Source organism: Mustela nivalis, assembly GCF_964662115.1.
Source record: "Mustela nivalis genome assembly, chromosome: 7".
NCBI lineage: Eukaryota > Metazoa > Chordata > Mammalia > Carnivora > Mustelidae > Mustela > Mustela nivalis.
Window position 1 is genome coordinate 85,242,633 of NC_139026.1, and position 27,750 is coordinate 85,270,382.

The following is a 27,750-nucleotide window of genomic DNA, read 5'->3' on the forward strand; positions in this document are numbered from 1 at the left end:
ATTCTCTATTATTGATCCATTGTGTTGAACAAGCATTCATTGGATGACTACAGGCTATGAGGATTTGGGAAAGATTCTGAAGGAGAAAGGAATACAAATAGTAACAGTACATGAAGGACCTACCCTGAAAGAAGAAACAGAGTCGTAAACAATTACACAATGGAGTCAACAGAACACAGACAGAGTCCTAAAATTAGGACTGAGGACAAAAGGCAACAAGATTCCAAATGGGGTCCGGTATTTCTTAAAGCATGCTTTCAAATTCTACCCCTAGGAAACTAGCACTGAGTAAAACTCCTCTAACCTTTGGCATAGAAACTAGGTTAAAGTATTTAAATTCTGTGCTAAATGAGATCATGTAAACCTGATTTGGGGCTCTGGGTGTTTCTTCAGCCATAGGGGAACATGCCAGCTCTGGCTACAGGAATTTCAGCTGGCTCTAGAGAGAACATTTTTGCTTCTTTCTTTGGTCTCAGCTGTTTTTTTTGGGGGAGGGAGGGGAGATCTGGTGCCAGGATATTCCAATTAAATGCTTCTGGATAATAGTGAGAAATAGTGAGAAAGGATGATATTAATAATGTGGCTTCTCTGTAACTGAACAATTTGAGATTCTTTCCTTTTATTCTCTCTTTGTAAAAGATGCTTATACAGGAGTGATTCAACTGCTTGAAATGTAAATATTACTCAATATCTAAGATATTTTATTTACATGTGGCCAAAATACACATTTTGAAAACTTCACCTACTATGTATTTCCTGATGTCTACTGTGTGCCAGGCACTAAATTTTGGACTATTGGTTTGTAAATTCCTAACTAGAATTGTTTTGTTCAATTTTCACCCAGATCTATTGGCATCACCTAAGCCTAAATGTGATCTATAATAAGATGACTTTTTCTTTTTTTTTCCTGTAGGACCTTCAGCATACAGTATAGAACCGACCTTACCAGGGGAATATTTGATTTAGTGAAACATTTACTCCATTTCCCTATAGCATATTATCCTATATAATTCTTCTTGTGATTGCAAAGATAAAACAATTTTACAATCCATAATGAATGAACGATGGGCAATTTTTTCTAGAATTACTTTTTATCTTTGTCAGCTTTATGAAGGGTGTCACATTTTCACATATATATTTCCAAATAGTGTATATGTATTGGGAAAATGCTCTGATAACTAATCTGACACAGCTTCTTTTAACAACTCCAGAGAGAACATAGATCATTTATTGCTAGTTGTTTCAATAATTTTTCCACAATAAAAGGATTCATGAGGTTAAAAAGTTCCATCCTGTATGTACTTGTTCAAGTGCCTATTTATAAGCTTTTATGACTAACTCCTTGATTTTCTAGCACCACTTAAAGTTGGTGGGCAAAAGCTGACTTATCTGAGTTATGCCCCCATAAAAACTTCTTCTTTAAAAAAAAAGAAAGGAAGGAAGGAAAAAAGAAAATAAAAAGGAAAAGTTGTTCCAGATAGCTGACTCAGGGTTATCCTTTGGAGTTGGTTATATACATGTTATGCTGCTACTTTGCAATGTCTTCAGAGGCTACTGAGGCATAGTATTTGATGCGGCCTCTACTCAATTAAAAAGCGCAATGTGTAGTATTTATTTGACCTATTATGAGTAAACAAAATTATAAATTCAGTGACAAAGAGAAATCCTATGGTAATAGCTGTATGTATTAAGATCACTATTGTAGCCCAATTTATTTAGGTTACACCTGAAAACTGTCCTTTACTCTCGTTGCAAACGATTTCTCCCAGCCTTCCCCCCACCACACACACACACGGACACACACAGCTCTTAAGCAAACACTAACAAGGCTTCTAATAGGTCAAAGCCACATCTGTGAGACAACCCAGCCCCATTAATTTCCTTCCTGGGAAAACTCAAGGTTGACAGTATAATTTACTGCTTCTTCCAGCTAACGCCTGAAGATAGGACCCCTATTCCCCAGTCTCCGTGGGCCAACAGAAACCCTGCTTCCTAACAGCCAGTTAACAAACCCCGATGGCCTAATCACATTGACCTACCCCCTCACCTGCTTTTTATAATTTTCCACTTCTCTGACTCCTGCTCCGCCTCCACACATCTATGCAGGTGAGCTCTCCACACCTCAGCATTCAGCTCAGTTCTACATTCAAGCTTTTTCTCTACTGTAGTTGTTAACTCAAGAAAGTCTGTGTTTACTGGCTTTCACTAGTGTCCAACTTTTTTTTTAAAATACATCCCACTGAAAACTCAAACTAAACCAATTAAAATATGGATACATAGAAACTTTCAGGTCATTTCCAAAACATGTCAATAGCGTTGGTGGTATAGTGGTGAGCATAGCTGCCTTCCAAAACATGTCAATAGCAGTAGTCTACGAATTAACCACAGGCCAGAGTTATGACAACAGGTGATTTACAATCCATTCTAGGAAAAGGATCTAAAATAACGTTATTCTATCCTCTCCCATCTTCTCCTCTCAATTTTTCCTCCCATAAGATGAAAGAATCCAAGGGGGAAGTCTTTTGACAAACAAGTAACAAGTCAGCATAAACTATAGTCAAACTTCAGAACATCACCCTCATCCAAAGGGTTAATTTTTCTGTTGGTGACGAGTGTTACTTCTGGTGGGCATTTCTGGGGTGTTCATGCTGGATCTCCTCACTGACCAACTGGGGACATGAGGTGGAATTCAGTGGACATTGTCCCTGGTTTCTAACAGTCACTCCTCAGATGATTCGTCAAAGCCAACCACGCCACTCACCTGTGATTGGGCTGAGATGTCAGGTGAGGTTTGCTGGAGTCGTCTGGGAAAAGAACCAGTTGTCTTTCCATCCTGCACATGGGCAAGGATGAAGTTAGTGAGATAAATAGAGGGCAGAAATAGAAGGGAGCTGGATTGCAGATAATATTGTTGAGCCCCTGAATCAACCACCTCTACAGCCTGCATCGACTTAGAGTTATATAAGAGAAGGCACTTCTTGTTTATGACATTTGGGGTTCGTATTCTCTTACTGGAAGACAGAGACATCTTCACTGAGACCAGAATCTGCAAGGTGTTTTATAAGGTTTTCTCTCCACCAGCAGTAACAGAGCCCACAGGAGGGAGGCAGTGCTCTCCAAGGAAGACAGAGGGGCCTTCCAGCTCAAGGGAGACCCCCAGGGGTAAAACAGTCTGTTTGATCTGAGCAGGGGAAGTTGGGTCTTCTAAAACTCAGCCTGACCAGCTGCCAGGGGATGCAGAATTTCTGATGAGGGAAGGGGGCTAGAGAGGGGGCAAGGAGAAATAATTTTGAAGTCAGCAATTCTGTGAAGGCAGCTAAATGTGTATGTGTGTTGGGGTTGGGGGAATGAGGCAGCTTTGGGTGATCTAGAGGGGAAGATGAACATTAAAGAGAGGAAAGATAATGAAGACAATAATGTGAGGACACTAAAGGTTTCTTTTTCTCTCTCTTTTTTTTTTTCTGGAAAAGTATGTTACATTTGGATCACCTTGTTTATTTGTTTATTTTTAAAGATTAGCTAGAACTTAGTTCTGAATCCATCTGGTCCTGGTGACTTTTTCAAATAATAAGTCTTTTAAACAGAGTACCAAAAGGAAGCTATTTCCATCCTGATGGTGTCCTTGGCTGGAAATGCCACTGGCCTTTCAGCCCGGGGATGGAACAGACTCAACTCATGTATTCAGCTCTCCTGAAAAACCAAGGAGACCAGCAGACGTCCCAGGAACACCTACCTGTGCTAGTGCCATGTCCCTCCCTTCAAAGGTCCTCCGAATCAGTTGATACTAGTCCCTGGGCTCTTTGCAGCACTCTCCAAGCTCTGATTCAGTTTAGAGGGCAGAAGTCCTATGCCAGCTGCCAGATTTCTCCATCCAGTACAGCTCAGACCAAGGCCATGCTCCTATCCTCCAGGTTCAACTTGCCTACAAGCTGTAGAACCCACTCACCTCCAGAGGAAAAGCAGGTGGATGCTTTTCAAAAGACAAAGAACATCAACTTCCAAACTCATCAAATGTTTAGGAGGAGAAAAACTGGAGCTGGAGGAATCAGAAGAATCCTTTGGAAGATAAACATAGCCTTGAAGAATGTGCAAACCTAGGACAGGAGAAGGAAAATGTATTCTAGGCCAAAACATACATCTTACCTTAAGGAGGGCCATATGGTAGTAAGCTTGGATGAAATTTGGGGCTAATATAAAACTGGTTGGATAAAATTGGATCCTGATCAAGAAAATCTATGCGTGCTAGACTGAGTTTGATCCTAGATGTGGTAGACAGCAAGATGACATAGTGGAACAGAGTGAACTTTGTGGTCAGGAAGACTCAGGTATCAATCTCTGTTCTTCATTTTCTGGCTTCGTGAACTTGGGAAAATTGCTTAAATTCTCTGGCCCTCATGGAGATAACAATACCTTCTTCCAGAGCTCTTGCTAGAAGATCATGTCTCTAAAAGATGAGGACTGACATATCATAAATTCTCTTTCCTCTTCTGGTGGTATTGAGGAAGGAAGATGTGGTCTCCAGAGACCCCAGAGGAAACTGAAATGTTGCTGGGGGGAATGAGGTTGAGGAGGTAGAAAGAGGAAATCAGTCTGAAACAGAAGAAGCTGGGAAGGTCCCCAACTGTACTTGTGTGTTTGTTGGGGCAGTTTTTTGGGAGATGAACTGTTGAAAGAGCTAGTGGGGAAGACAAAACAATAGATGAGGAAGAGGAACTAAGAAAGTGAAGTAAACGGACTTTAAAATTTTTTGTGTGTGTGTGACTCCAGGTCAGCCACATAGAAGACAGCAAATGACAGAGATTGACAAATCAAGCATTAAATTGGATAATTTAAATTACAGCAAATCATAGAAGAAAGAAAGGAGCCATCTGAAGAGTTGTAAACAAAGTTCCCCCAAAGCTAATATATAACTTACAGTACCCTTTGGAAAGTTCGGAATTATATATTATTTTTTTAGCTTTTTACACAAACACATACATTTTTTTTTTCCTCTTGAACATGGGATGGGGGAGGGGAGGACATAATGTCTGTGATTGAGCCATCCTGCCAAAGAAGATTCTCTAGTTTTACTAATTTTAGGATGCATGTGATTCATCTCTGAGATATTAGAAGAAAAATATAATCCCCAAATAAGAGATGCTATTTATTATCAGCTGTTTAAATGTTATTCATCTAAAAGGAATGAATCCAGATCTTAGAAAAATGATCATAAGAACCTTACAAATACTTCCCAGGTTTTTCATATGTTTTGAAACACTGAGGAAACCATCTGCAGGAAATGTGGCAGATGCATTAAAGGATATTCTTATTGAAACAAATTAAAATAAATATATGTGCGAAAGTGTCTAGCATGATGTCCAGCAAACAAGACAAACTCAGTTAATGTTAGGGGAATCCAATTAAGTTCTTTAATCCAAATTTAATCCAAAATACTATCAGACAGCCCTTTGCATTAGAACAGATTTGGGTACAAAAATGTGGCTGGAGTAAACCTCAAGGCTAACAACTGCTAATTCAAAGCTCCCAGAGACAGGCTGAGGATTAGTTGAAATTCACTCCATTTTTCAATATTTAATTTAGTGGGTTACAAAGAGAATATATCTTTTTTTTTTTTAAGATTTTATTTATTTATTTGACAGAGATCACAAGTAGGCAGAAAGACAGGCAGAGAGAGAAGAGGAAGCAGGCTCCCTGCTGAACAAAGAGACCGTCATGGGGCTCCATCCAGGATCCTGGGATCATGACCTGGGCCAAAGGCAGAGGCTTTAACCCACTGAGCCACCCATGCGCCACTAGGGAGAATATTTCTATTGCACCTTTAAAACACCCGTGATTACCGCAAGGCATGGTTGATCGGAAGGCCGTTGGAATTGAAATGGTATTTCTGGTCATAGAAGAGTGCAGTGATCCACAAAAGCCAGGGTTTCCCACACTTCTTTTCTCTGAAGTCTTGGCTGGCTATAAGATGTGTTAACTAGAGATCATTTTGTGTGTGTGTGGACACACTCCCATCATTGAGATCTCATTATATCCCACATACTTGCAGACATTTTCTCATTTGATTCTCATAGCCACCTCCTGAAATAGCTATTATTATCATCTTCATTTTGTGTTTGGGAGAACACAGTCTGGGGGTAAAACCAGCGCTGGGTGGATAGGTCAGTGGAATTTGGAATTAGATGGACCTCAATTTAAATCTCAGCCCATGACTTTGGCATTTCCTACCCATTATGGGCCTCCATTTGCAAATTCTAGCTTTGGTAGAATAATTCTTAGAAGACTAGAATTAGAAGTTGAGGTTATAATTACCCAACAAGTATTTTTTAATAACTGCTAACAGCAAGATGTGGATATCAAATGCCCAACATGCAATGTTTGGGAATAACTGGCTGAAATTGTTTTATTCGTCAGGTTGTTTAGCATTAGGAAGACCCAGTTTGAATTTACTCTGCACCATGGCATCACGCCAGAACTAAATTTTCAGGACCTAGGAATCCCTAATTGATTTGGTGACTTACTCTGTTTCTTAACAGATCCTCTCTCACCACCACCCGCTCCATAATGTAGGTGTTCTATATTCGACCCGCCTCCACCTGAAGATATATGAAGGGAAAACTGAATAAACACACACAATTATATTATATTTACCATTTCCAATGGAAATGCATTTTCATTCCATTTCCAATGGTTTCCTTCCTGAATATTCGGATTCCCATCTGGTAGCATTTCTTAGTGCAGGTCTTCTGGCAATGAATTCCCTTAATTTCCATTTATCTGAAAATGTTGGGGTTTTTTTCTTCACCTTCATTTTTCAAGTGCTTTTTAAAAAAAAATTTTTTTTTAAGGTTTCATTTATTTATTTGACACAGAGAGAGATCACTAGCAGGCAGAGAGGCAGGCATAGAAAGAGGGGGAAGCAGGCTCCCCGCTGAGCAGAGAGCCTGATGCAGGGCTTGATCCCAGGACCCTGAGATCATGACCTGAGCCTAAGGCAGAGACTTAACCTACTGAGCCAAACCAGGCTCCCCTCAAGTGCTTTAATGGAGAAACAGTTCACCTTCTGTTAAATGCCCAAATTTCAATGTTCAGCTTGATGAATTTTTATGTAGTTATATACCCCTGTAACAACCATTCCAATAAAGATATAAACATTTCTGCCACCCCAAAACTTCCTCTGTGTCTCCTTGTAGTCAATTTCCTCCCTCTACCCCAGACTTTCTAATCATTAATCTGTTGTCAGTCACTGTAGTTATGCCTTTTCCAAAATATCGTATAAATAGCCTCATATAATACATACCCTTTTCAGTATGGCTTTTTTCACCTGGCACAATGCATTTGAGATTCATCCAAGTCATTGGATGAAATTTCTTTTCATTGCTGAGTAGTATTCCATCATATGGATGGACCACAGTTTGTTTATCCATCCATCTCTAAGGACACCTGGGTTGTTTTCAGTTTCTGGCAATTTTGGATAGAGCTGCCATAACATTAGGAAACACATTTTTGTGTGACTATGATTTTCAATGACCTGAATTAAATGGATAGAGGAATGCTGAGTCAAAAGGGTATGTTTAATGTTATAAGAAACTGTCAAACTGTTTTTCAAAGTACTGTACCATTTTATATTTCTACTCAAAGTGTATGAATTTTGGTTTCTTGGGGCATGGTATTACCAGTTTTATTATGTTTTACTCATTCTCATTATGGTTTTAATTTGCATTTCCTTAATCACTCACAATGCTGAGCATCTTTTCATGTGATCACTTACTATCTATAAATCACCTTCAGCAAAGGGTCTTCAAATCTTTTTTTTCCATTTTTTTTTTCCTGGATTGTTTGTTTCCTTACTGCTGAACTTTAAAAGTTTTTTTGTACTTTAACTACCAGTCTTTGATTAGACATGTGTTCTGCAAACATTTTCTCTCAGTCTGCAGTTAGTCTTTATTTTCTTAACAGTGGCTTTCAAAGAGAAGCTTCCAGATGTGATAAAGTCTAATTTATTACTGTCTGTTTTATGGTTTGTGCTTTTGTGCCATATCTAGGAAATCTTTGACTAACCCAAGGTGACAAAGAATTTTTCCTATGTTTTATTCTAGAACTTTTACAGCTTTACATTATACATTTAGTTCTCTGTGACATCTTGAGTTCCTTCTTATATACAGTTCAGGGTACCATCGGTGTTCTCTCTCTCTTTTTCTTTTTTGCATATAAATGTCCAACTGTTCCAACATCATTTTTTCACTTCTTGAGTCCATTGGCTCCATTGATTCTCTGTTACCAGTTATTGAGTCTGTATTCTGTCTTTCAAGAGTCTTATCTCACACTCACTTTGGCTAAGAACTGAGATTTGAGCTTTTGTAATAAAACATTTGAAGGATTTAGGAAGGAAGAATGAGAGGGAGGGAAAGAAAGAAAGAAAGAAAGAGCAAGACAAACAGACTGTCCATTGACAATCTTTGGGCTGCCTGCCCTGGCGTACCTCACTGAGAGAGCACGAACCTTTAACACAGCCCAGGCTCAGGGAGAGGTCTGAGTCAGGGGTCCTGCCCGGAGAAGGCATTATCAGGCGCCTGCCTCAGGAACAGGGCCCGTGACAACCCCCGCTGCATAAGGCTCTCCTAGGACAAAGGGCATCAAGAGAGAAGAGAAGGCTCTGAATGGGAGCTAGACGCTATGAAAGAATCTTTCCAGTTCTACCCAGTTATACCCGGGTTTGAATCATTGTTTTCAGTGTCAAATACCAAGAACCCCCACACCTGAGTAGGTAATCTCTTGTTCTTGCTAAGACTCTGATTAGTAAATGTGAACCAAGCACACGAAGGTCAATCTGGCAACCTAGTAAAAACCATAGGCAGGAAGGTTTTCTCCTCCTCCTCTCTCCCCTTCTCCCTCTAGGGGGAAGGCAACAGAAAGGAATAACTAGTCAACCATCCAAATAATTATTTAAGCTTCAGTTACCAAAAACTCTGCCATTGGACATGGTGGCTGGCTACAAAATGCAGAGATGTGGTACATCTGAACTATTATTGAGATGGTCAAATGCTTAGTGGACACTTGGCCATTATTACGCTCATCCTTGCAGAGGGAGATCCCTTTTATCCCCAATGTTTCCTACTTAACTTTGCATTCTAGAAGATCAGCACATGAGGTGATTTCATCTTATGCATAAGTGCATAAGATGCACTTTCTCTCACATTGCTGTCATCTTAAAGTCACAGAAAGTGATGGTAGAATGAGATATTTATATATTTCTAATGTCTGGGTCCTGGCCATCAATGTTCTTAATGAAGTCGAATTCACACATTCTGCTGCAATTCGCCCTTGTGGTACAAAGTCCTGAGTCAATCAGTTGGTCTAGTTGCTCAAGGCAGACCTAGCTTCAGGCTGAACTTATGCCTCGCCAACCACTTGGAAATTTGGAAACAAAGATGTAGTGAACATTTCATATATAAGAAACCGAAATGACTGCTAAAGCAATTCAGTGAATTGCTGAAATTTCTATGCTTTCATGACTTGACTCTTACAGTAACCCACTTGTCCATATTCATGCCTGTTTCCCCCATGCGCCACCAGCCCCTTGCAGACCACGTCTAGTTTATCATAAATACCTCTCAATCATCCTTGCATCTAAAAGAGTGACTGATTCAATATGTGTTCGATAAATATTTGTTGGGGTACCTGTGTAGCACAGTGGGTTAAGCCTCTGCCTTCAGCTCATGTCATGATCTCAGGGTCCTGGGATCAAGTCCCGCATGGGGCTCTCTGCTCGGTGGGGAGCCTGTTTCCCCCTCCCCGTCTGTCTGCCTCTCTGCCTACTTGTGATCTTTCTCTCTCTCTGTCAAATAAATAATCTTTAAAAAAAAAAAAAAAAACAGGCCAGCTGACTTAGCCAGCATTTTTAAATAAGTACATACATACATACATACATACATACATATTTGTTGACTTTGGTCGAAAATTGTTGGATTTACTGAAGACACACAAAGCAGTTTACCTTATTTGCGGGTATCGCGGAGCATGAAGAGTTTGGCACCGCAGGTGCCGATGACATAATCAGCTGGCTGGAATTCAACCTGATCTCAGCAATTTGGAATGTTTAGCCGCTGAAACCACAAAGAAATTAATAGGAATACAGGCAAAGACCCACGTAAAATGTGTTTGTAACTGGGTTTTCATAAGTCTAGGACGGATATCTGGTTTGATAGCTGCTAAGTGAAAAAGATCTAGCAGTTTTCAATGCCTCACACTCAGAACAGGTGCGATGTGGCAGTTTGCAATACTAAGGCAATTTAAATGACAAGTACCCTGAGCTTGAGGTGCTGTTCAGGGAAGGAGCACGCTCACTGTACACTGCTGGCCAAGCCTCAGGTGGGATGACACATGAGTCTCCCGCACTACATTCTAAGGGGAGAATTGGCAATTAGAGCGTGTTCTGCAAGGCAGGAACGGATGAGGCTTAACGCATGGTATGCATGGCTCAGGATAATGTGTGACTCACTGAGTTCAGAAAGCGAGAGGGGCCCTGTAATTTACAATGTAGCTAGGAAAATGTTTTCTTTGTGGGCTCAGATGGAACTGTCTCTGCGAGCTGATGTTTGCCCTTAGGAGACAAGAGGGCATAATCTAGTGGAGCTCTGTAGAGAGCAGGAATATCTGGGAGTCCAGAAGAAACGCGCTACTCTGGGTACTTCATCTACCTGGTGCTTCCCATGGCAGGCTTCAGTCTTGCCTACAGAGGCTGTGGCTCATCTTCATGCTTCGGGCTGAGACCCTCTGTTCCCACTCTGATGCCAGCAGCCTAGACTGATTCTGCTGGGATCGGCTACTGACGTGGGGACCCTTAGAAAATGTGGGTGCAGGGCCAGGAGCAGCCACCAGCAGGCTTCCCTGGCCCAAGCTTCTGCTTTGGATGCTTCTCGTGCCCTCTCATCTCCTGAAACCCCCACCCTCCCCAGATCTTGTATGTGACCTGGAGCAGCATCTTTCTCCTCGCTTCTCCCTCTTGCACTGATTCCTATGTCCCTCAGACTTCCGCTTCCTCTGTGTTCTGATAAGTTGCTCATCGGGATCCTCCGCCCACTCGTCTTGCCGTCCATCAGACCCCATTACTCTCAACTCCTCCTCTTTTCCTGCATTTGCTTTATCAGAGCCTTCACTAATTTGTATGAACATAATAATTTTGTAAGGAGATAGAAAAATAATGTATAGGGGCACCTGAGTGGCTCCCTCGGTTAAGCGTCTGCTGTCAGCTCAGATCATGATCCCAGGGTCCTAGGATTGAGCCCCATGTCGGGCTCCTTGCTCAGCAGGGAGCCTGCTTCTCCCTCTCCCTTTTCTCCTCTCTCCCTACTCCTGTTCTGTCTCACTTGCTCTGCTCTCTCTCTCTCTCTCTCAAATAAAGTAATCTTAAAAAAAAAAGAAAAATAATTTATATATTTTGCACACCTGAGATTTAATGCCCCCCCACCTTTTTCAAGTGGCTTCCTGTCCTGCCTGTCTCATAGCATATCTCATAGCATATAGTAAGCTATATGCATAATCGCTGGGGTCAGACATGTGCAGGTTCAAATCCTGGGCCTGCCACTAACTTGCACATTGTTAAGTTGGGCAAGTTATTCAGTATTGCTGAGCATTAATTTCCTCATTTGTAAAATGGGAATTACAACTACCTAATGTATAAATCAAATGAGATACTGTAAGTAAGTTCTGGAAGAGTAATCTGGTAGCTAGTAAGCTTAAAGACACATTACTTATAACACTTCTAATTATATACATTTTTATACCTTATTTATAAAACTGTATAATTTTATATAACTGGATACTATAACACAATTATTTTAAAATATCCCTTTAACATCCCTGCTCAAATTTCTCCTATTCTGTATTTTCATGTTTAGTAGAGGGTATTGAGTCACAAATTATGGAAAAATTGAATGGCTAGTTGAGTAGAATATTTACAGTTACCATATGGTACTGGCTTTATTTCAGAAAACTGATCTTAGAAATTTAATTTTCCTTTTCTTTCTTTCTTTTTTCTTTTTAAAAAAATTTTTTAACATTACATTATCCTCAAGGCAAATTGGCCAAGTGCCTGTAATACCTGGGCAACAAAACCAAGTTCAATGTAAAAGTATTTATTCATTCTGAGGCCCTCATATTATTTGAGTTGGTAAATCAATATGAACTTGCACGGTATCCTCATATCCATGAATTAAATTAGTTCACAGCTTTTTTCCAAAGGAGCCAAACCTCATAATTAATTTTATTTGGTCATTATCCAGACTATTGTAATAATTTCTAAATGTCAGGTCAGACATTTCTAATGTATAGAAACCCCATTTGGGGATTCAAAAACTTATCTGTCTGCTCCTTTTAATACTGGTGTGTCCTGGCTGATGGTTCTTTAAACAATATTATTCCTTAATACTTTTTCTTCTTAAAAAGTACCTGAGTTTTAAACTAGCTAAAATCAGGAAAACTTAAGGAAAAGAAGTCAAAACTTCTCTTGCTATTTGGAGAGCCAGAAGATATAGTTAATGCCGAGTAGAGAAGGAAATGGTGGAGAGAAGATAAATAAGACACCAACCCCTGTGCACAGGCTTAGCGGTCCCATATGGAACATCAGGGATGAACTCAGAGAGGCCTCCGAGCAGGAGGGAGAGGCTTACACCGCATGTTCTTCATGGCACTGGAGAAGAGGAAAAGGCCTGCTGTTGGTTCCAAGACACCTAACAAAAACAAATACTCATCTGGAAGCCTGTGAGGAGACTCTGTGTCCCTAAGAAAAATTTCCACAGAGGTCCTTTATATTCAACAAAGGGATGACTAAGCCCTAGACAGAGGCAGTGCCCACCCAAATGATGCTCTGAAGGAAATTACATGGTGTGCAAGAATTTGTTTCATCACCGCAGAAACAGGAGGAAAAATCTCCTTCTGTAGGTAGCCCACTGACTGCTCGTGGGCACACTCACCTGGTCTCCTCCAGAATTCCCATCATGGTCCCTCAGAATTCCCACAGAATTCCCTCACGTTCAATTCTCCTATGAATGTGGAGCTTCTGCTTGTGTCTGAGTCTGGTTGGAGCCGGAGTGCCAAAGGTGAGGGCAGAAATGAGGACTAAGGCATCTTTGCCCCCAAATGATGCCTTAGCCCAGCCTCAGGGGGGTGTGGAGGTGGCAACTGGGAGCTTAGGGAATGTTTCCAAGAGAATGTTTGAGACTCTGGCTGAGGAATGAGTCCCAGAATCTGAAAGAATTATTTCTGTGAGAGGATTGGTAAGATTCTGAGTGAGGGTAAAGAAAAGAAGCAGAAGGAATATGAAGAGGACCCTGAATGCAGTCAGGTCTGCTTAAGGACCCACGTAAACCAGCATAGCAGGGAATTGGAGAAAGGGCCTTTCTCCCTTCCTCTGCACTAAAGTCAGCACCACATATGACACCTCTGGAATGAACAACCTTACCTCAGACAGTGGTGGTTGGCCGTGGTAGGTTTAGTCAAATGTGAGCCAGCAGAAGAACACGGTGGATGCCATGTAGTAACTCTCTGACAGACAGGTCTGTGAGCAAATGTAAATCACCTCTTTGGGTAGGCCCCAAAATAAATAGGAATGACTTGGTGGTGGGGTGGGCAGAAATACTAAGTTACCATTTGAGAAAATGGAGTGTTGCTACAGGAAACTTCCTAGGCTGGTGAGGCCTGATAATGCTGGGTTTACACATGCACATATTGGAAAGGCAACAGTCAAATATCCCAGTATAGCTTCTGCTATCACCTCAAAAAATAAAGAGAGGAAAAACACATTAAAAAGAGAGAAGTTGGGGTGCGTGGGTGGCTCAGTGGGCTAGGGCCTCTGCCTTCCGCTCAGGTCATGATCCCGGGCGTCCGGCTCTCTGTTCGGCAGGGAGCCTGCTTCCCTGTCTCTCTCTGCCTGCCTCTCTGCCTACTTGTGAGCTCTGTCTGTCAAATAAGTAAATAAACTCTTTAAGAAAAAAAAAAAGAGAGAGAGAGAGAGAAGTTACCTCAGATCTACCAGTGTCATAAATTTGGCATAAGATTAAATCTTTTCATGCTAAATGACACAAAAATGCATTACCTTTTTCACAAAATGTTTACAAAACCCTGCAAAGCAATTGCCTATCATTTTTAATTTTGAAAAGTAAAGAAGGATTAATGAGCCAAATTTATAACTAGATGATACAAATCGCAAATGGCAGCACTGCTGTAATTTGCTTATGAAGTGCCCACAAGCACAGTTTAGACCTTAATAACGAATCTCCATCTTCCCCTCTCTGCTTCTGATCTTCTTCATCTCCAAAAGCCTCACACAGGACCTTCTGTGCCAATGTTACTTAGTCTCAATTAAGAGGAAGAAAATTAATATGGAGTTTAAATTGGGGTGACCTCTTCTCAGAGATGAAATAAGGGACCATCAAAGTTCACCAGAACATTTGGCAACACTAGCTGAGGGAGAAATTCCCATAAGGCTTTATTATCAAAGACAAGGTTTGTACTGATTGCAATAATTCATAACCTCGGAGTCAGCACTTCTATTCTTAAAGCCTCAGTTCATTGAAATTGGTGGACCATTCCAATGAAAGAATATTTCTGGTTCATCAATCTTTATTTTTTTTTTTAAGTCAGTACTTTGTCAGCATCTTCCTAAATACTTGAAAAGTCAACTGTTCTGCTTTAAGAGGTCCAATTCCTTTCCATATAACTGATATTGTACTGAGGATTACAAACCTTATAATGCCTCTGCTCCATAATTCTGAACTCTCACTTCTCATTTTTCTAGTACCATTCATTCATTCACCAGTTCATTTGTCAAGTATTTACTGAATGCCTGCTATGTGACAAGTACTCTTCTAGAGGCTGAGGATATACCAGAGAACAAAACAGACAAAAATCACTTTCATGGAGAATAACTTCTAGTTATGGATAAGGAATAAGAGGCTGGGCTGACTTAAGCTATACCAAGACATATCCTTGTACTTGATTTTTGATTAATCACGGATGTCTATTAGCCTGATGTTATATATATGATGCTTTCTCCTGAAATATATATTTCTAATCTATTTAAATGTAGTTTCAGGGATCTGGGTCCTGGTTAGTGAAAGTATTCTCCATCGTTTTTCTCTTAATTATGGACTATGAGAAAGAAAAAGGCATGTATAGTAGAAAGAACGCTGAATCTCTGAATCCTTTTAAATCTAGACCTATTTTTACCCCCTCGGCCTAAGCTATCTCCTCTACTGGGGGGAAAATTGTTTTAAGTAAAACAACTCCATTTTTCTCAGTGCTGAACCAAGGACAGAACATCATTACCAGCCATCACAACCCTTCTGCAATCTTAGTCCTGTCAAGGAACATCCTGTAATTTCCCCCACTTCAAAATCAGAACCGAGTCCAAGATCAGTACAGAACTGGGGGCTAATAATAGTCCACTCCCACTGATAACAGAAAGGCTGAGGTCTTCACAAACCTTTTCAAAGAACAGTTTGATGTAACTTTAAAGTCACAAATGGTTCTATGTCTCTAAGCCAACATTTTGCAGAGGGCTGAGCTCAGTTAGAAATCCAAAAACTGAAGAGAGCCAGTGAAGCCGGAAGCTGGTTCATAAAAGAGCAGAGCAGCTGAAATGGCTGGCCGAAAGCTTGGGAGGCACTCCTGGTGAGGAGATGCTAGAACCAAATATATTGGTCTGAGTTGCCCAGGTATCAGAGAGCACCTGGAGGAATTCAAGGGGACTTGGCAGAGAGGCACTGCAAGCAGTAGACCTAAATGTTGAGAGAGCTAAACTGAAAATGATACTATGTCGAATGCTTGACATGTATTATCCTTCTGAAGCCATCCAATAACTCAAGGGGCAGAGATCATTGATACCATTCCCATTGCATGGTTGAGGAAAACCAAGACTTTCCTAACTTGCACAAGGCCACACAGCTAATCATGGAAGAACTAGGATGGGAAACCAAGTTGCTCCAAAGCCTCCAGATCCTAGTTGCTACACCATACAGATTTAAGAGCAGAAACAGCAAACTGTCCACAAGATAAAAATAAATGAGGACATATTAACAAACAAGAATTCAATTCTCATCACCCCAAAGATTGTAAATGGAATAGAATGTCTTATTGAGATGGATGGGGTTCAGGTCTGGCTGAAAGCTAAAAGCTATATTTAAACTTTGTTGGGGGGTTTCTCCTTTTTCCTGGTAATGATTGAAAGATAGGTTTTACTCATGATACCATTTGGAAAACACAAGCAACATAAGGAAAATTAACATTTTGATTAAATAACATATATGATATGTTAAATACCCAATGTTAAATACCCAATTAGAGAGTGAACTTTTGTCAATTAGGGAAAGCCAAAGTACCTACAATTCAGGTACTCTAACATTATGACATCAGGTCAGTGTTCATGTCTTGGTGATGCTATATGACTAAAGAGATGGGCAGAATCCACATAGAAAATTTTTGAACTATCTCAGCTCTGTCTGAGGTTGGAATTCCTAAATGTATTTTGCCTTAATGCCTTAGAGAAAAGAACCTTAAAGAAATTGGCATAAATCTTTCAAGGAATCTAAGACAACAATGTGCTTGTGTTTCCTGTGATACAGTTAACTTTTATGTTGGGGGCCCACACAATGGAGGCCACCATAGTGGCCCAGCTCACATCACAGATCTAAATCTGTCAGCCTGCACTTACAAGAAACACCTGTCAAGGGAACTGAACACACATCAATTACACTCCTCCAATCTAGGTTTTGATAGCTTACTTACCCTAGAAAATAGGACCTGCTAGCTTTCCAGAGAAATCCCCAACCTCTGCCTAGAAACATAACCATCTGCTCCCACAAGCCACTACCCAGAGGCTCTAGCACGTCATTGCTTCTAGGGCTTCAAGGCAAGTTCAGCCAACATTCTTCTCGTCATAGACGTTAGGATTTCACAAGTAAAAATAAAAATTTTTGAGGAAGAATAACCTAAAATCTCTTCCTCTTCTTCTCCCTCTCTCCCTCCCTCCATCTTTCTCTCTTTGTTGAGGGCTAGGAAAAAAAAAATGACTATCTATATTCACCGTGATTTCATAAAAGAAAGGCTATTTCAATAACAAAAAAGTGAAAACAACATAATTTTAGAATAAAGAATAGCCCTTTAAATTTAATGAATCTAGATCGGTGAAAATGTTATTTCCTTATTTTTCTTACTTTGCTATTATTAACTAGTGGAATTTTGGTCTATCCATTAGGATCTTTTTGGCTACAAATCACACACACACACACACACACACACACAACCAACAACAACAACAAAGAAAAAATCTGCAGTAGCTCAAATAGCTTGGGTCATTTTCTTACATCTCAAGAGGTCTAATGGTTAGTGGTTGCCAGTAGCAGTTCAGCTGGACTGTGCTATCATAAACCTCCCCTTACCCCAGTTCTTCTTTCCACCATCTTCCTTTTCTCGTGCTTGTAACTTCATAGTCATTCGATGGCCTCTGTACTTTCAGGAAGACAAAAGGAAAAGTGCAAAAGGCCTTGATGGAGGTTGAATTTTGTCCCCCAGAAAGGGATGATGAAGTCCTAACCCCAGGTACCTATAAATGTGACTATATTTGGAAATCATCTTTGCAAATGCAGGAGGTCAGACCAACTTCTGGGTGGGCTCTAATCCAATAACTGGTATACTTCTAAGAAGAGAAAAACAGACAAATACAGAGAATAGACCACCAGGAGAAGACACAGAGAGACACGGGGGGAAGATGGTCAGTGAAGACAGAGGCAGAAACTGGAGCAATATATCAGACAAGGCAAGGAACATCAAGGACTGCTGGCAACCATCAGAGCCAAAGAAAAGGCAAAGGATTTTTCATTAGAGCCTTTGAAGAGAGCAACACCTTGATGTCAGACATATAACCTCCAGAACCGTGAGGGAATCATGTATGTTGTTTTAGGGCCCCCAGTTTGTGGCATTCTGTTATGTCAATCCTAGGAAACTAGCGTATCACCCATCAGAAAACTTTCTCTTGAGAAGTCCCCAGACTTCCCTTTGTAGCCCACTGGGGAGAACTAAGTCAGATAACCTAAACTTGAAGGATCGATGGCCAAGGGGAAGAGATTTCCATGACGTATTCTGATTCATCCTTGAGCCTGGGTAGGATCTATTCTCCCTGGGATCAAGGAGTCTCTCTCCACCATCTGAACACATTGGAAGAAGGGGAAATGGCTTTGAGGAAGCAATGGGCAGTGACTGTCATATATGAAGATGGACTGCTTCACTGCTTTGTGGGTGACACATTAGAAATGCTGCCCTAGGGGTGTCTGGGTGGCTCAGTGGTTAAAGCCTCTGCCTTCAGCTCAGGTCATGATCCTAGAGTCCTGGGATTGAGCACCACATCGGGCTCTCTGCTCCGCGGGGAGCCTGCTTCCTCCTCTCTCTCTGCCTGCCTCTCTGCCTACTTGTGATCTGTGTCTGTCAAATAAATAAATAAAATCTTAAAAAAAAAATAAGAAAGAAAGAAAGAAAGAAAGGAAGGAAGGAAGAAAGAAAGAAAGAAATGCTGCCCTGTTGAACAGTGCTTGAGGTTTGCCCCAAAACAGATCTTCATATTTTCTAGAAGCACTCTGAGAGGTCATGTTCATGGGGAGAAACCATGTGATCCCATCTAAAACCAAGAGAGAAATTATGGAAGCTGCCAGTGCCCATTGATAGATGAGTGGATAAAGAAGATGTGATATGTATGTACAATGGAATATTACTCAGCTATAAAAAAGGAAGGAATCTTGCCATTTGCAACAACATGGATGGAGCTAGAGAGAATTGTGCTAGGTGCAATAAGTCAGTCAGAGAAAGACAAATACCATATGATCTCACTTGTATGTGGAATTTAAGAAACAAAACAAATGATCTTATGGGGGAAAAAAGAGAGACAAACCAAGAAACAGACTCTGAAGTATAGAGAACAAATTGCTCGTCACCAGAGGGGAGGTGGGTGGGGGCTGGGAAATAGGTGATGGGGATGAAGGAGGGCACTTGCCATGAGCACTGGGTGAAGTATAAAATTGTTGAACCACTATATTGTATACCTGAAATGAATATAACACTGTATGTTAACTCTCCTGGAATTTAAATAAAAAACTTAATTTAAAAAAGTTTTACTGAACTAATAATAGCTAAAGTATCTTTTCAAATTAAGTACCAAACCTTTGAAAGAATACTAAAATGGAGGTGGGGGGATATCAAACTATACATTCAGTGTGATCTGACATTCCTTAGCTAAAAATACTGGGAAGGAAATAGCAAAATTTGAATAATGATTAGCCCCAGGTAGTGGGATGTCTTTTAGATCATTATAGTTTTCTCTTTTATTCTTGTGTCTTTTTCAGATTTTCTACAATAAGCATGGACAATAATGATGCTATTTAACAGTTATAAAATAAACATGTGCTAAGAAATTTACCTGGATTTTTTTTTTTTCATTTAGCTTTCACAATGCTCTGCAGTAGGCACTATTGTTATCCCCTTTGCACAGATGAGAAGGCTGAGGTACAGAGACATCACTAAAGAAAACAAAAGCGAGTGAGAGAGAACACCGAGAGAGATGATAATGTAATTTAGAGGAAATGTGGTTTCAAGAAACTAGAAATCACAGGCTGGTGAAATGATCTGGTGCTCATGAAAATTCCCCATCCTTACTCCAAGGGAATTTTCACTCCAGTTTAACTGTAGGCAGCAACATAGAGTAAGACATGCATTTTTAATCTTCACTCCATAACAGGCTTAAACAGTTAAACCCAGCACCAAACAGTAAATGCATCAGTGCTGTTAAACCCATTTTTCTCATAGTGAAGACAGAGATTAAACGTGCTCATGAATTTAGCTCCATGGACCAGCGGTGATAGGGGAGTAGTTGCCCAAGCATCTCATCTGTGAGGCAGCTCCCAGCTTCAAGCATTCTGGAATTTCTCTCAAACATTAAATTCGTTGAATGCATATCTGGGAACTATAGACATTGTCTGGAGGTCAAGTCTTATAAAGACTCTTAAACTTCCATTGGTATCTTCTTAGATGCGCCAGCCAAGCCCGGTTCTGCCACATACTCTACTTGGACCTGTCCTTCATCCCACCTGCTCCAAGTATAGCACTTTAACTAGCCACGTGATCTGCCCTCTTCTTCCTGACTGCACGGGTTCTTTGACCATGGCTGCTTTATTCCCACAGTTTCCTCTGCCTGGGACGCCCCCTCCTCCTCCTTGGTGTCCCCTCTGCTTCCCAGACATACATCTGTCACAGCACCAATACCTACTGTGGCATTTATTACGCGTCTGTCTCACCTTACTAAGGACTTCAGAGGTGGTAGTGATCTTGGTATTCCCAGCATCTAACACAGTTGAGGGGCTATTTAATATTAGATGAATAAATAATTGAAGGCCAATCCCAAGGGAAGCAGGTCATGTAATACATTCCTCACCCAGAGCTCACAGGGCTCCGTGATGTGCCACGCGCAAGCCTGACAGGGACAAGAGTCCAGGAAGGGGGACTGGCCCCATGTCTTCCTATCTGTGGAGAAGCCTGAGCTACACCTGAGCCCTGGGGCAAACATCCTTTGAAGTAGTCTGATGGATTTCTGCAAAATTCAGTGCTAGGTGTTGTGATCTGTTTTTAATGTGCAAATTCTGCTTTCTTGAGAAATTGAAAGGAACTTGAGCAGTTTCATAGGTAGTTTACAGTGCAAAGGACTTTTCAGGGTAAAGGACTTTCTTTTTTGAACGTGCACGTGAACAGGTAGCAGTCAGAAGGGGGCGCCTTGCAGCTGTGAGCAGTGGTGTGGAAACTCCTCCTCCACGTGGAGATCTGGACCGTGAGCAGGGACTCCAGTGGCGGGCTGGGCGGAGCACCACTGGGGTCTGGGTGAAAGTGAGGTCCAGAGACTGTTGGAAACATATTTATTTTACATGTTCTGCCTACAAATGGGCTTGTTGCTGGTAAGTGAACTTCTTCCAGCGCGAGTTAGGCAATTGCAGGATTTAGATGCCAGACTCCTGTTGCTTCTTACTGCGAAATGCACCCTCCGCCCCACGTCGCATTTTGCCCTGTTTCCCTTTCTGCCATTGATGGGCTCACTGTGAACTTTCTGCCTTTCCGCACGCCACAAGTGTACAGGGGGACGCCGCCCCCCGGTCTTCAGACCTCCTACAGCTCCTCATGATTCACCTCACAGGGCTTTTTCACTTCTTATACCTTATATTTTGATCATGTTTATCTTCTGTTTCCTTCCGCCTTATCGCCCCATCATTTGTTTCCTACCTGCATCTGGAAGTGGCTTTAAGAAGCCATCTAAGCAGAAGAGAGGTGTTGTGTTTTCAGACCTTGAGAGGACCGCCACCGCTCGATGGGGTGCCTTTTGTGAACTGGAAAAAGGCATTCCTCCTGGGCAGACGCAGCCCCACGCCAGGGCACAGGGTTAGTGAACAGAGAGCAGAGTGACTTCAAGACCAATTCCAGTGTGCACTCCTGTGCCATGAACAACCTGCCCATCCGGAAGGTAGTGTCGGGTTCGGAAAAGAAAAAAAAAAAAAAAAAAAAAGAGCCCATAATCTTGCTTAAATAAATGGTTATCATTTTTCTCATAATAAAAATACTCTTCTTTAAAGTCCATTTAATAGATGCATAGCCTTGAATACACATTTATTTCTTCGATCTTTAGTAATTTACAGGTCCTTAAACACCATTCAGGGCTAACCAGTGGCTTTCTCCGGCCATAACATTAAATGCCAACACAGCGCACGCATCTGCTCAGCCGTCTGTTCTGAGTGCTAAAGCGCCATCTCATAGATTGTCTTCATTTCAGCAAACTACTGAGGAGCAGGGACGATGAGCCGGACTTTTAAATCCTATCTTTTGTTTCCCTCCAGCTTGGCATTTTCGCTTCAACTAGCCTGATGGGTGTCCTTGAAATTTCCAGACAGAACTCCTGAAGTGTTTGGTAAGCTCTCAGCATAAGTCTCTGCTCCTCTGGGTCTGGGAGCCACAGAACAGAGCTCTGGGGTTGGCTTCTCCAGTCCCCTGTGCCACTTGTCTTGGTCCCTCCCCACCATCCTCCCAACACACGTACCCGCTTCAAGATAGTGTGCTCGGAAACCTGCTTGAAGTGCACAGACTAGTTCAGTATCATTTGAGGGACTCTCTAGTTATAAACTCCCCATGGAAAAACTATGATAAGACTGTAACCACACGCTCCTTTGTTATTTAGAAAATATTTTCCTATGCGTTAGGTTCATGTAATCTTGAGTTGGAATTATCATCCAAAAAGCAGCAATGGAATTATCTTTCAAGCTGTCCATCCAAGCCCGCCCTTTTCTGTGGTTCAGGTTGGTTCATAGGTGACAGCTCCGTGCCATTTGGCCCCATTTTCTGGGTCTCAGTTTCTGAAATGGGTGCAGATCTCATCCCAGTTCTGTTTCTTCTCACCCACTTTTTCTGGCCCTGAACGCTGAGCCTCTGGCCTCCACACCTTCACTCTGACTCCCTTTCTTCCTTCCAGCTCCCTGCAGGCAGGCTAAGGGTGAAAATTCTCTCAACTCCCTTTGGACTAAAAGAAACCTTTAAGTCTATACCAATTTCCAAGGGAAACCTTCCTTACCTGCAACCACATAAATCCTGAGTCTGGGACACATGACTCATTGGTACAGAACCTTTATCTTTTTGAAACGACAGTAGTGTTAACTAATGCTTGTTCCTGTCTGTGCGATAGGCATGGTGCTCTGTGCTTTATGCCTTTTCTCCCATTTTATCCTCACAGCAAACAGGGACAGGGGCTACTAAGAATATGCCCATTTACAAAGGAGGAAGCTGAGGCTGAATTTAAGCCACTTTCATCCAAAGGACCTAACTGGCCTCACAGCCCTTTGCTGTCTGTTTTCAGATTTGTTTCCCCTCTTATTCTCCTGATAGCTTCATGATTCCACATATTTCATTAAACCCACCTTCAGAGACACGGAGTTTTTGCTTAAAATCCCCAGGTTCCTCCCAGATTCCACACCCCAGCATTACCATTCAGCAATCTACCAGATCTCAGAGGGTCACTTGCCCCAAATCCTCAGGTCGAGCTTCCTCCCACAAACTAGCACTGCTCACAGCCCAAGGCATTCAGTGAATGATAATTCCAAGTAAAGCGAATACTTTACTCTTATCCCAGGCAAAGTGGAGGAAGCCACATTTTCATTACAACCCAGAAGAAGAAATATTCACCCCCAGGCCTGCAGCTCTCCACACAAGACTTAGAAATCTGCATCATCTAATCTTTGCCCTAAGGCCACGGTATTCAGCCCTGGGTGCATGTTAGAATCACAGGAGCTCTCCCAAAGCGGGATGCCTGGGCTCCCAGCCTCAGGGCAACCCCTCCCAGCCTCAGGGCAACCTCAGGATTTCTCGGGGTGCAAGTGGTTTTCTACTTTGTTTGTTCCTAGTTCCAGGTGATTCTAATGAAAACCCCTACCTGCCCTTCTGTTTGCCAGGCCATATCAATTGTCATTTTCCACAGCTGACTCAGAACCTTCCAGATGCTATTTGGAGCACCTGGCACTTGCTGAAGGGATGATTGTTCCTTCTCCATACTTCCTCATTAGCTCCTGACTGACAGAACATCAATTTACGTTGTCTCCTCTGTGTAACTACCTACACTCTACCCCCAAATCACTGCGGAGCATCTATACCTTGTTCTAGAAACACTGTTTTCTCCTTGCCTATCGATTTGCTTTACTTAAACCAACTGGTTAACTATCTTCAAGATGCAGGCTATGCTTTATCATCTTTCCTCTTTCCATTGTGCCGCAAATAGCTTCTAAACTGCCATGGATGGTAAATGGATGTCGACTATAAGAAGACCTATTCTTCCTGCTTTCGTAATGGTAAATGGATGTCGACTATAAGAAGACCTATTCTTCCTGCTTTCGTTTCCCTTTGGTATGAAAGGCCATATGAAATAGGTTGCAGAGAGCAGGGTGTTTGGAGGCTGAAATAAGAGAAATATGCAGCCTGGAATAAAACCTGAAGATGTCCAGTAAGCAAAAGGGAATCTATAAATACTGCAGACCAATTACCTGTCAAAGTGGGTAATGCTTTTAGCTACGAACTCATTGAAATATTAAATGTTCACATCAAGACTTCCCCTCGGGAAAAGTTACTGGAGTCCCCACCTTATACCAAAGGCTCCAGTACTCTCTTTAGAATCTTCTGTAGAGGGGCACCTGGGTGGCTCAGTGGGTTAAAGCCTCTGTTTTCAGCTCAGGTCATGATCCCAGGGTTCTGGGATCGAGCCCTGCATCAGGCTCTCTGCTCAGCGGGGAACCTGCTTCCCCTTCTCTCTCTGCCTGTCTCTCTGCCTACTTGTGATCTCTGTCTGTCAAATAAATAAATAAATAAAATCTTTATAAAAAAAAAAAAAGAATCTTCTGTAGAAGAATTAGAATTAGATGAGTCCAGAGCTCTACTTTTATGGATCCTAGTCTAGGTTCTACTACTAACTAGCTCTGACCTTGATAGGACATTGAGGCCACACAGACTCCCAGGGTCTCTATAGTAATGTTAATACAAATAGTTAACATTGATGGAGTACTTGCTGTGACCAGGTCCTGTGCTGAGCATTTTTCATGCATTATTTTACTCAGTCCTCACAACCACTCCCAGAGATGGGTACTATCATTATCCTGAACTGGAGAAACTGAGGCTCACAGAGATTGTGTCCAAGGGGAAATATGCATCTTTCTGCATATTTCTGCATATGTTGCATAATTCTGATGTGTTCCATGGGGAAATGCATTTTGGTGAAACCATATTCACTCAACCCTAGTTCAAATGCCTATCCCTCTTTCCCCACATCTCCAAGAGAGTGCATGATTCTGGGCTCCTTGGACACTTCCCATGCCATGATATTTCAGCGCTTCTCCCCCTTCCGTGTGTGTTCGTTGTTTTTGTAGGTCTCTCCCAGACCCTGAGAGTACTTCAAGTTCTGGGCTTGGCAATTAGACACACTCAATACAGGTGGCCAGGTCAGTGGTACAGACTCTTTCTGAGTCCTGACAACATCTCTGTAAGTAGAAATCTCGCTTTTACAGATAAAGACTCAGAGATGCTAAGTAATTGACTCAAGCTGGCACAGGAAGTAAAAAGTGGAGTCAGGTGTTGTATCCAAGCAACAGAATATCCCCATGCTGTACTGGCATCACTGTCCATTCAGTTGTCCAAGCCAATCCAGAAACCCCTGTGAAATTAGCCAAAGTAGGAGGCCATTAAGTTGAAATAGCTCTAACGCCATGGCAACCTCTGTGAGCAAACCAAAATCTAAGCCCGGATTAAAAAATGGAAACCTAAGGATAGCCAATTGCAAGCAGTCCAGTAGGCTTTAAGCAAGCGCCAATCAATGACATCCTTGCTTTGCCTCTACTTTTTCTCTATAAGGTAAGTCTCTCTGGGAACTCCGGTTGGTGGGGATCCCCTGTTTATGATTTGGCACGGCCCCCTAGGGCAGATTTTTTGCTCAAATAAACTCTTAAAATTTTGAATATACCTCAGTTTATCTTTTAACACCAGGGAACCATTCTCTGCAATACTTCCCTGGAGGTGATTCTTTTTTTTTCCTCCCAATATGAAACACTTCATGAATTTTCGTGATTTTTTTTTTTAAGATTTTATTTATTTATTTGACAGAGACACATAACGAGAAAGGGAATACAAGCAGGGGGAGTGGGTGAAGGAAGAAGAAGCAGGCTCCCCCCCACCAAGCAGGGAGACAGAAGCAGGGCTCCCTCCCAGGACCCCCAGGGATCACAACCTGAGCAGAAGGCAGACGCTTAAAGACTAAGCCACCCAGCTGTCCCTTGCACGTGTCATTCTTCCACCCTCCTCCACTCCACTCACCATTTGGTTGGTTACTTTGTCCCTTCCCCTTGATTGCCTCCATAATTCAAATTACTGCCTTCACACACCCAGATTCCCATGATAGCTAAAAGGAAAGATCTGGAACACTGGCCCAACTCCAACACAAAAAGGTTAAAAATTGTGAATGACTTGTATAAACTACAAGCATTTCCTCTCGTCTCTTTTAGAGACAAAGACACTTCTGCACACTTAGTCCTGACTCGCCTACATCATATTTCTCTGGGAAGTTAGCATTGTATTTTCACCCCGACATCAATTTTGGTCTGAGGATCAGCACACTGCTCTAGTCCTGTAAATCGTAGGAGGCAACCAGATAGTCTCCAAGATTCTAATCTTGTTTGCTGATCGCATTTCACTGGTTTATTTCATTGTGATAACTGCACTTGTTTTCCAGACTTGTTGCTTTTAACCCATTTCATTCCTCAGTTTCTCTGGGTCTGGGGCCTTGTGTTGCTCTTGAACTTACTAACCATCAGAATTCCAATGTCCTGCCTACCTGTCATTGAATGGGCATCACGCGCTGGGATACTGAGTTGCTTTTGCTGTATTTGGTGGGGCGGCGGGGTGGACGTCTGGCCATGCTGCCTTAAGACCTCCCTGCAGTACTGACTACTTGCTCTTGGCGGCCAGCAGCCTTCATAGCCTTTCTCCTATGCCCTTGAAACAAATCTGTTTCCCACCGCCTGCCTCATCTCCGAGTTGGGTCTCCTTACAAGCATGAGAACGAGCTCAGACCCGTAAATGTCCCTTTGTTATCTATTGATGGTGAACACAAGAGAAACTTCTTCAGAGCAAAAAGAGTCGGTCATTTTTGGCAGACTGCTCAGACTGTTTCGACAATGAAGGTTCTCTGAATCTTACGTTCTCTTGCTCTTCTGGGAACCATGGAACAAAGTACTCTAGTTAATATTCTCAGATGACCTGCCAAGAAGGAAGGGCACACTGGTAGGAGTTCCATACGGTATTTAAAGAACAGACATTCCTTCGAAGGGAAATCAGCAATATATGGCCGGGGTTTAATGAGGCAGGGAGAGGTGCGATGTGGCAAAAGGAGATGGTGAATGAAATTGTTCTCTTCAGAAATAACACTGGCCATTTATTCTGTTTTGCACTTCCATTTAAACTTACTGTTTTCATTTTGAGTACTGTGAATTATTTATTAGCATTATATATTTAACTCGTTAAATGAAGAAATGTGTTCTTGTATGAGAGAAAAAGAAACCTGCTTGAGTCTTGTGGAGGTTAGCCTTTAGGAATATTTTTAAAAGTTGGAGCTGTCTCCAGGGAGAAAAGGAGGGTCATGAGAAACATAATATTCATTATGTTTACATTTCAATTCTGCCTAATGATTGATAGCTGTAAGCTGTTCCCTTTCGCTCTACCGTCCTTTCTTCCTCTCTGATCAGAATCCTCGGATTCCTCCCTGATTGCCTGTCTAAATTCGTTGAGAGGTAGCAAATCCCAAAAAACTACCTGATGGTAGATAGAGAAGGGGTGGGCATTATACTCTAGAAGGTGTAGTTCTTGTTAAGTAATGTGCTGCAGTGAGAGTCGGACACAATATTGTTCAGAGCAGCCCAGTCCTGTTTAGTATCAGACACGGGGCAAGTCAGGAAGATCTAAGAAAATCCTACCTGAGTCCACCAGAGTCATCTGCGCCCTGTCTTCTACTCTTCACTTCCTCACCTTCCATTCGATTTTATGTGTGTGTATTTAAATATTTATTTTTCACTTTATTACACCCATGCAAATAGCATTCATAACTTAATATTGAGTGCACAATGATTCTTATTAAATTTTCTTGCCATT

The 27,750-nt window shown here is 41.8% G+C and overlaps 1 protein-coding gene across 7 annotated transcripts in view; it reads right to left on the bottom strand.

Annotated features, from left to right (window-relative positions):
• The window catches only part of LOC309870498 (uncharacterized protein), a 70,583-nt gene that overhangs the window by 15,190 nt on the left and 27,643 nt on the right, over positions 1–27,750 (bottom strand). For 2 of the 7 annotated variants that reach the window (XR_014314623.1, XR_014314625.1), the window contains exons 3-5: positions 6,649–6,818; positions 3,947–4,094; positions 2,762–2,833 (exon numbers count right to left, since the gene is read on the bottom strand). Coding sequence is in view for 1 of the 7 variants with exons in the window: in XM_082742826.1 (XP_082598952.1) it covers positions 2,762–2,833; positions 3,947–4,008 (134 nt within the window). In the remaining 6 variants the exon portion in view is untranslated. Of the gene's footprint in view, positions 1–2,757; positions 2,834–3,946; positions 4,095–6,518; positions 6,594–6,648; positions 6,819–26,314; positions 26,863–27,750 lie in introns of those variants that run through there. The other 5 variants (XR_014314624.1, XM_082742826.1, XR_014314626.1 and 2 more) reach the window with 4 other exon arrangements.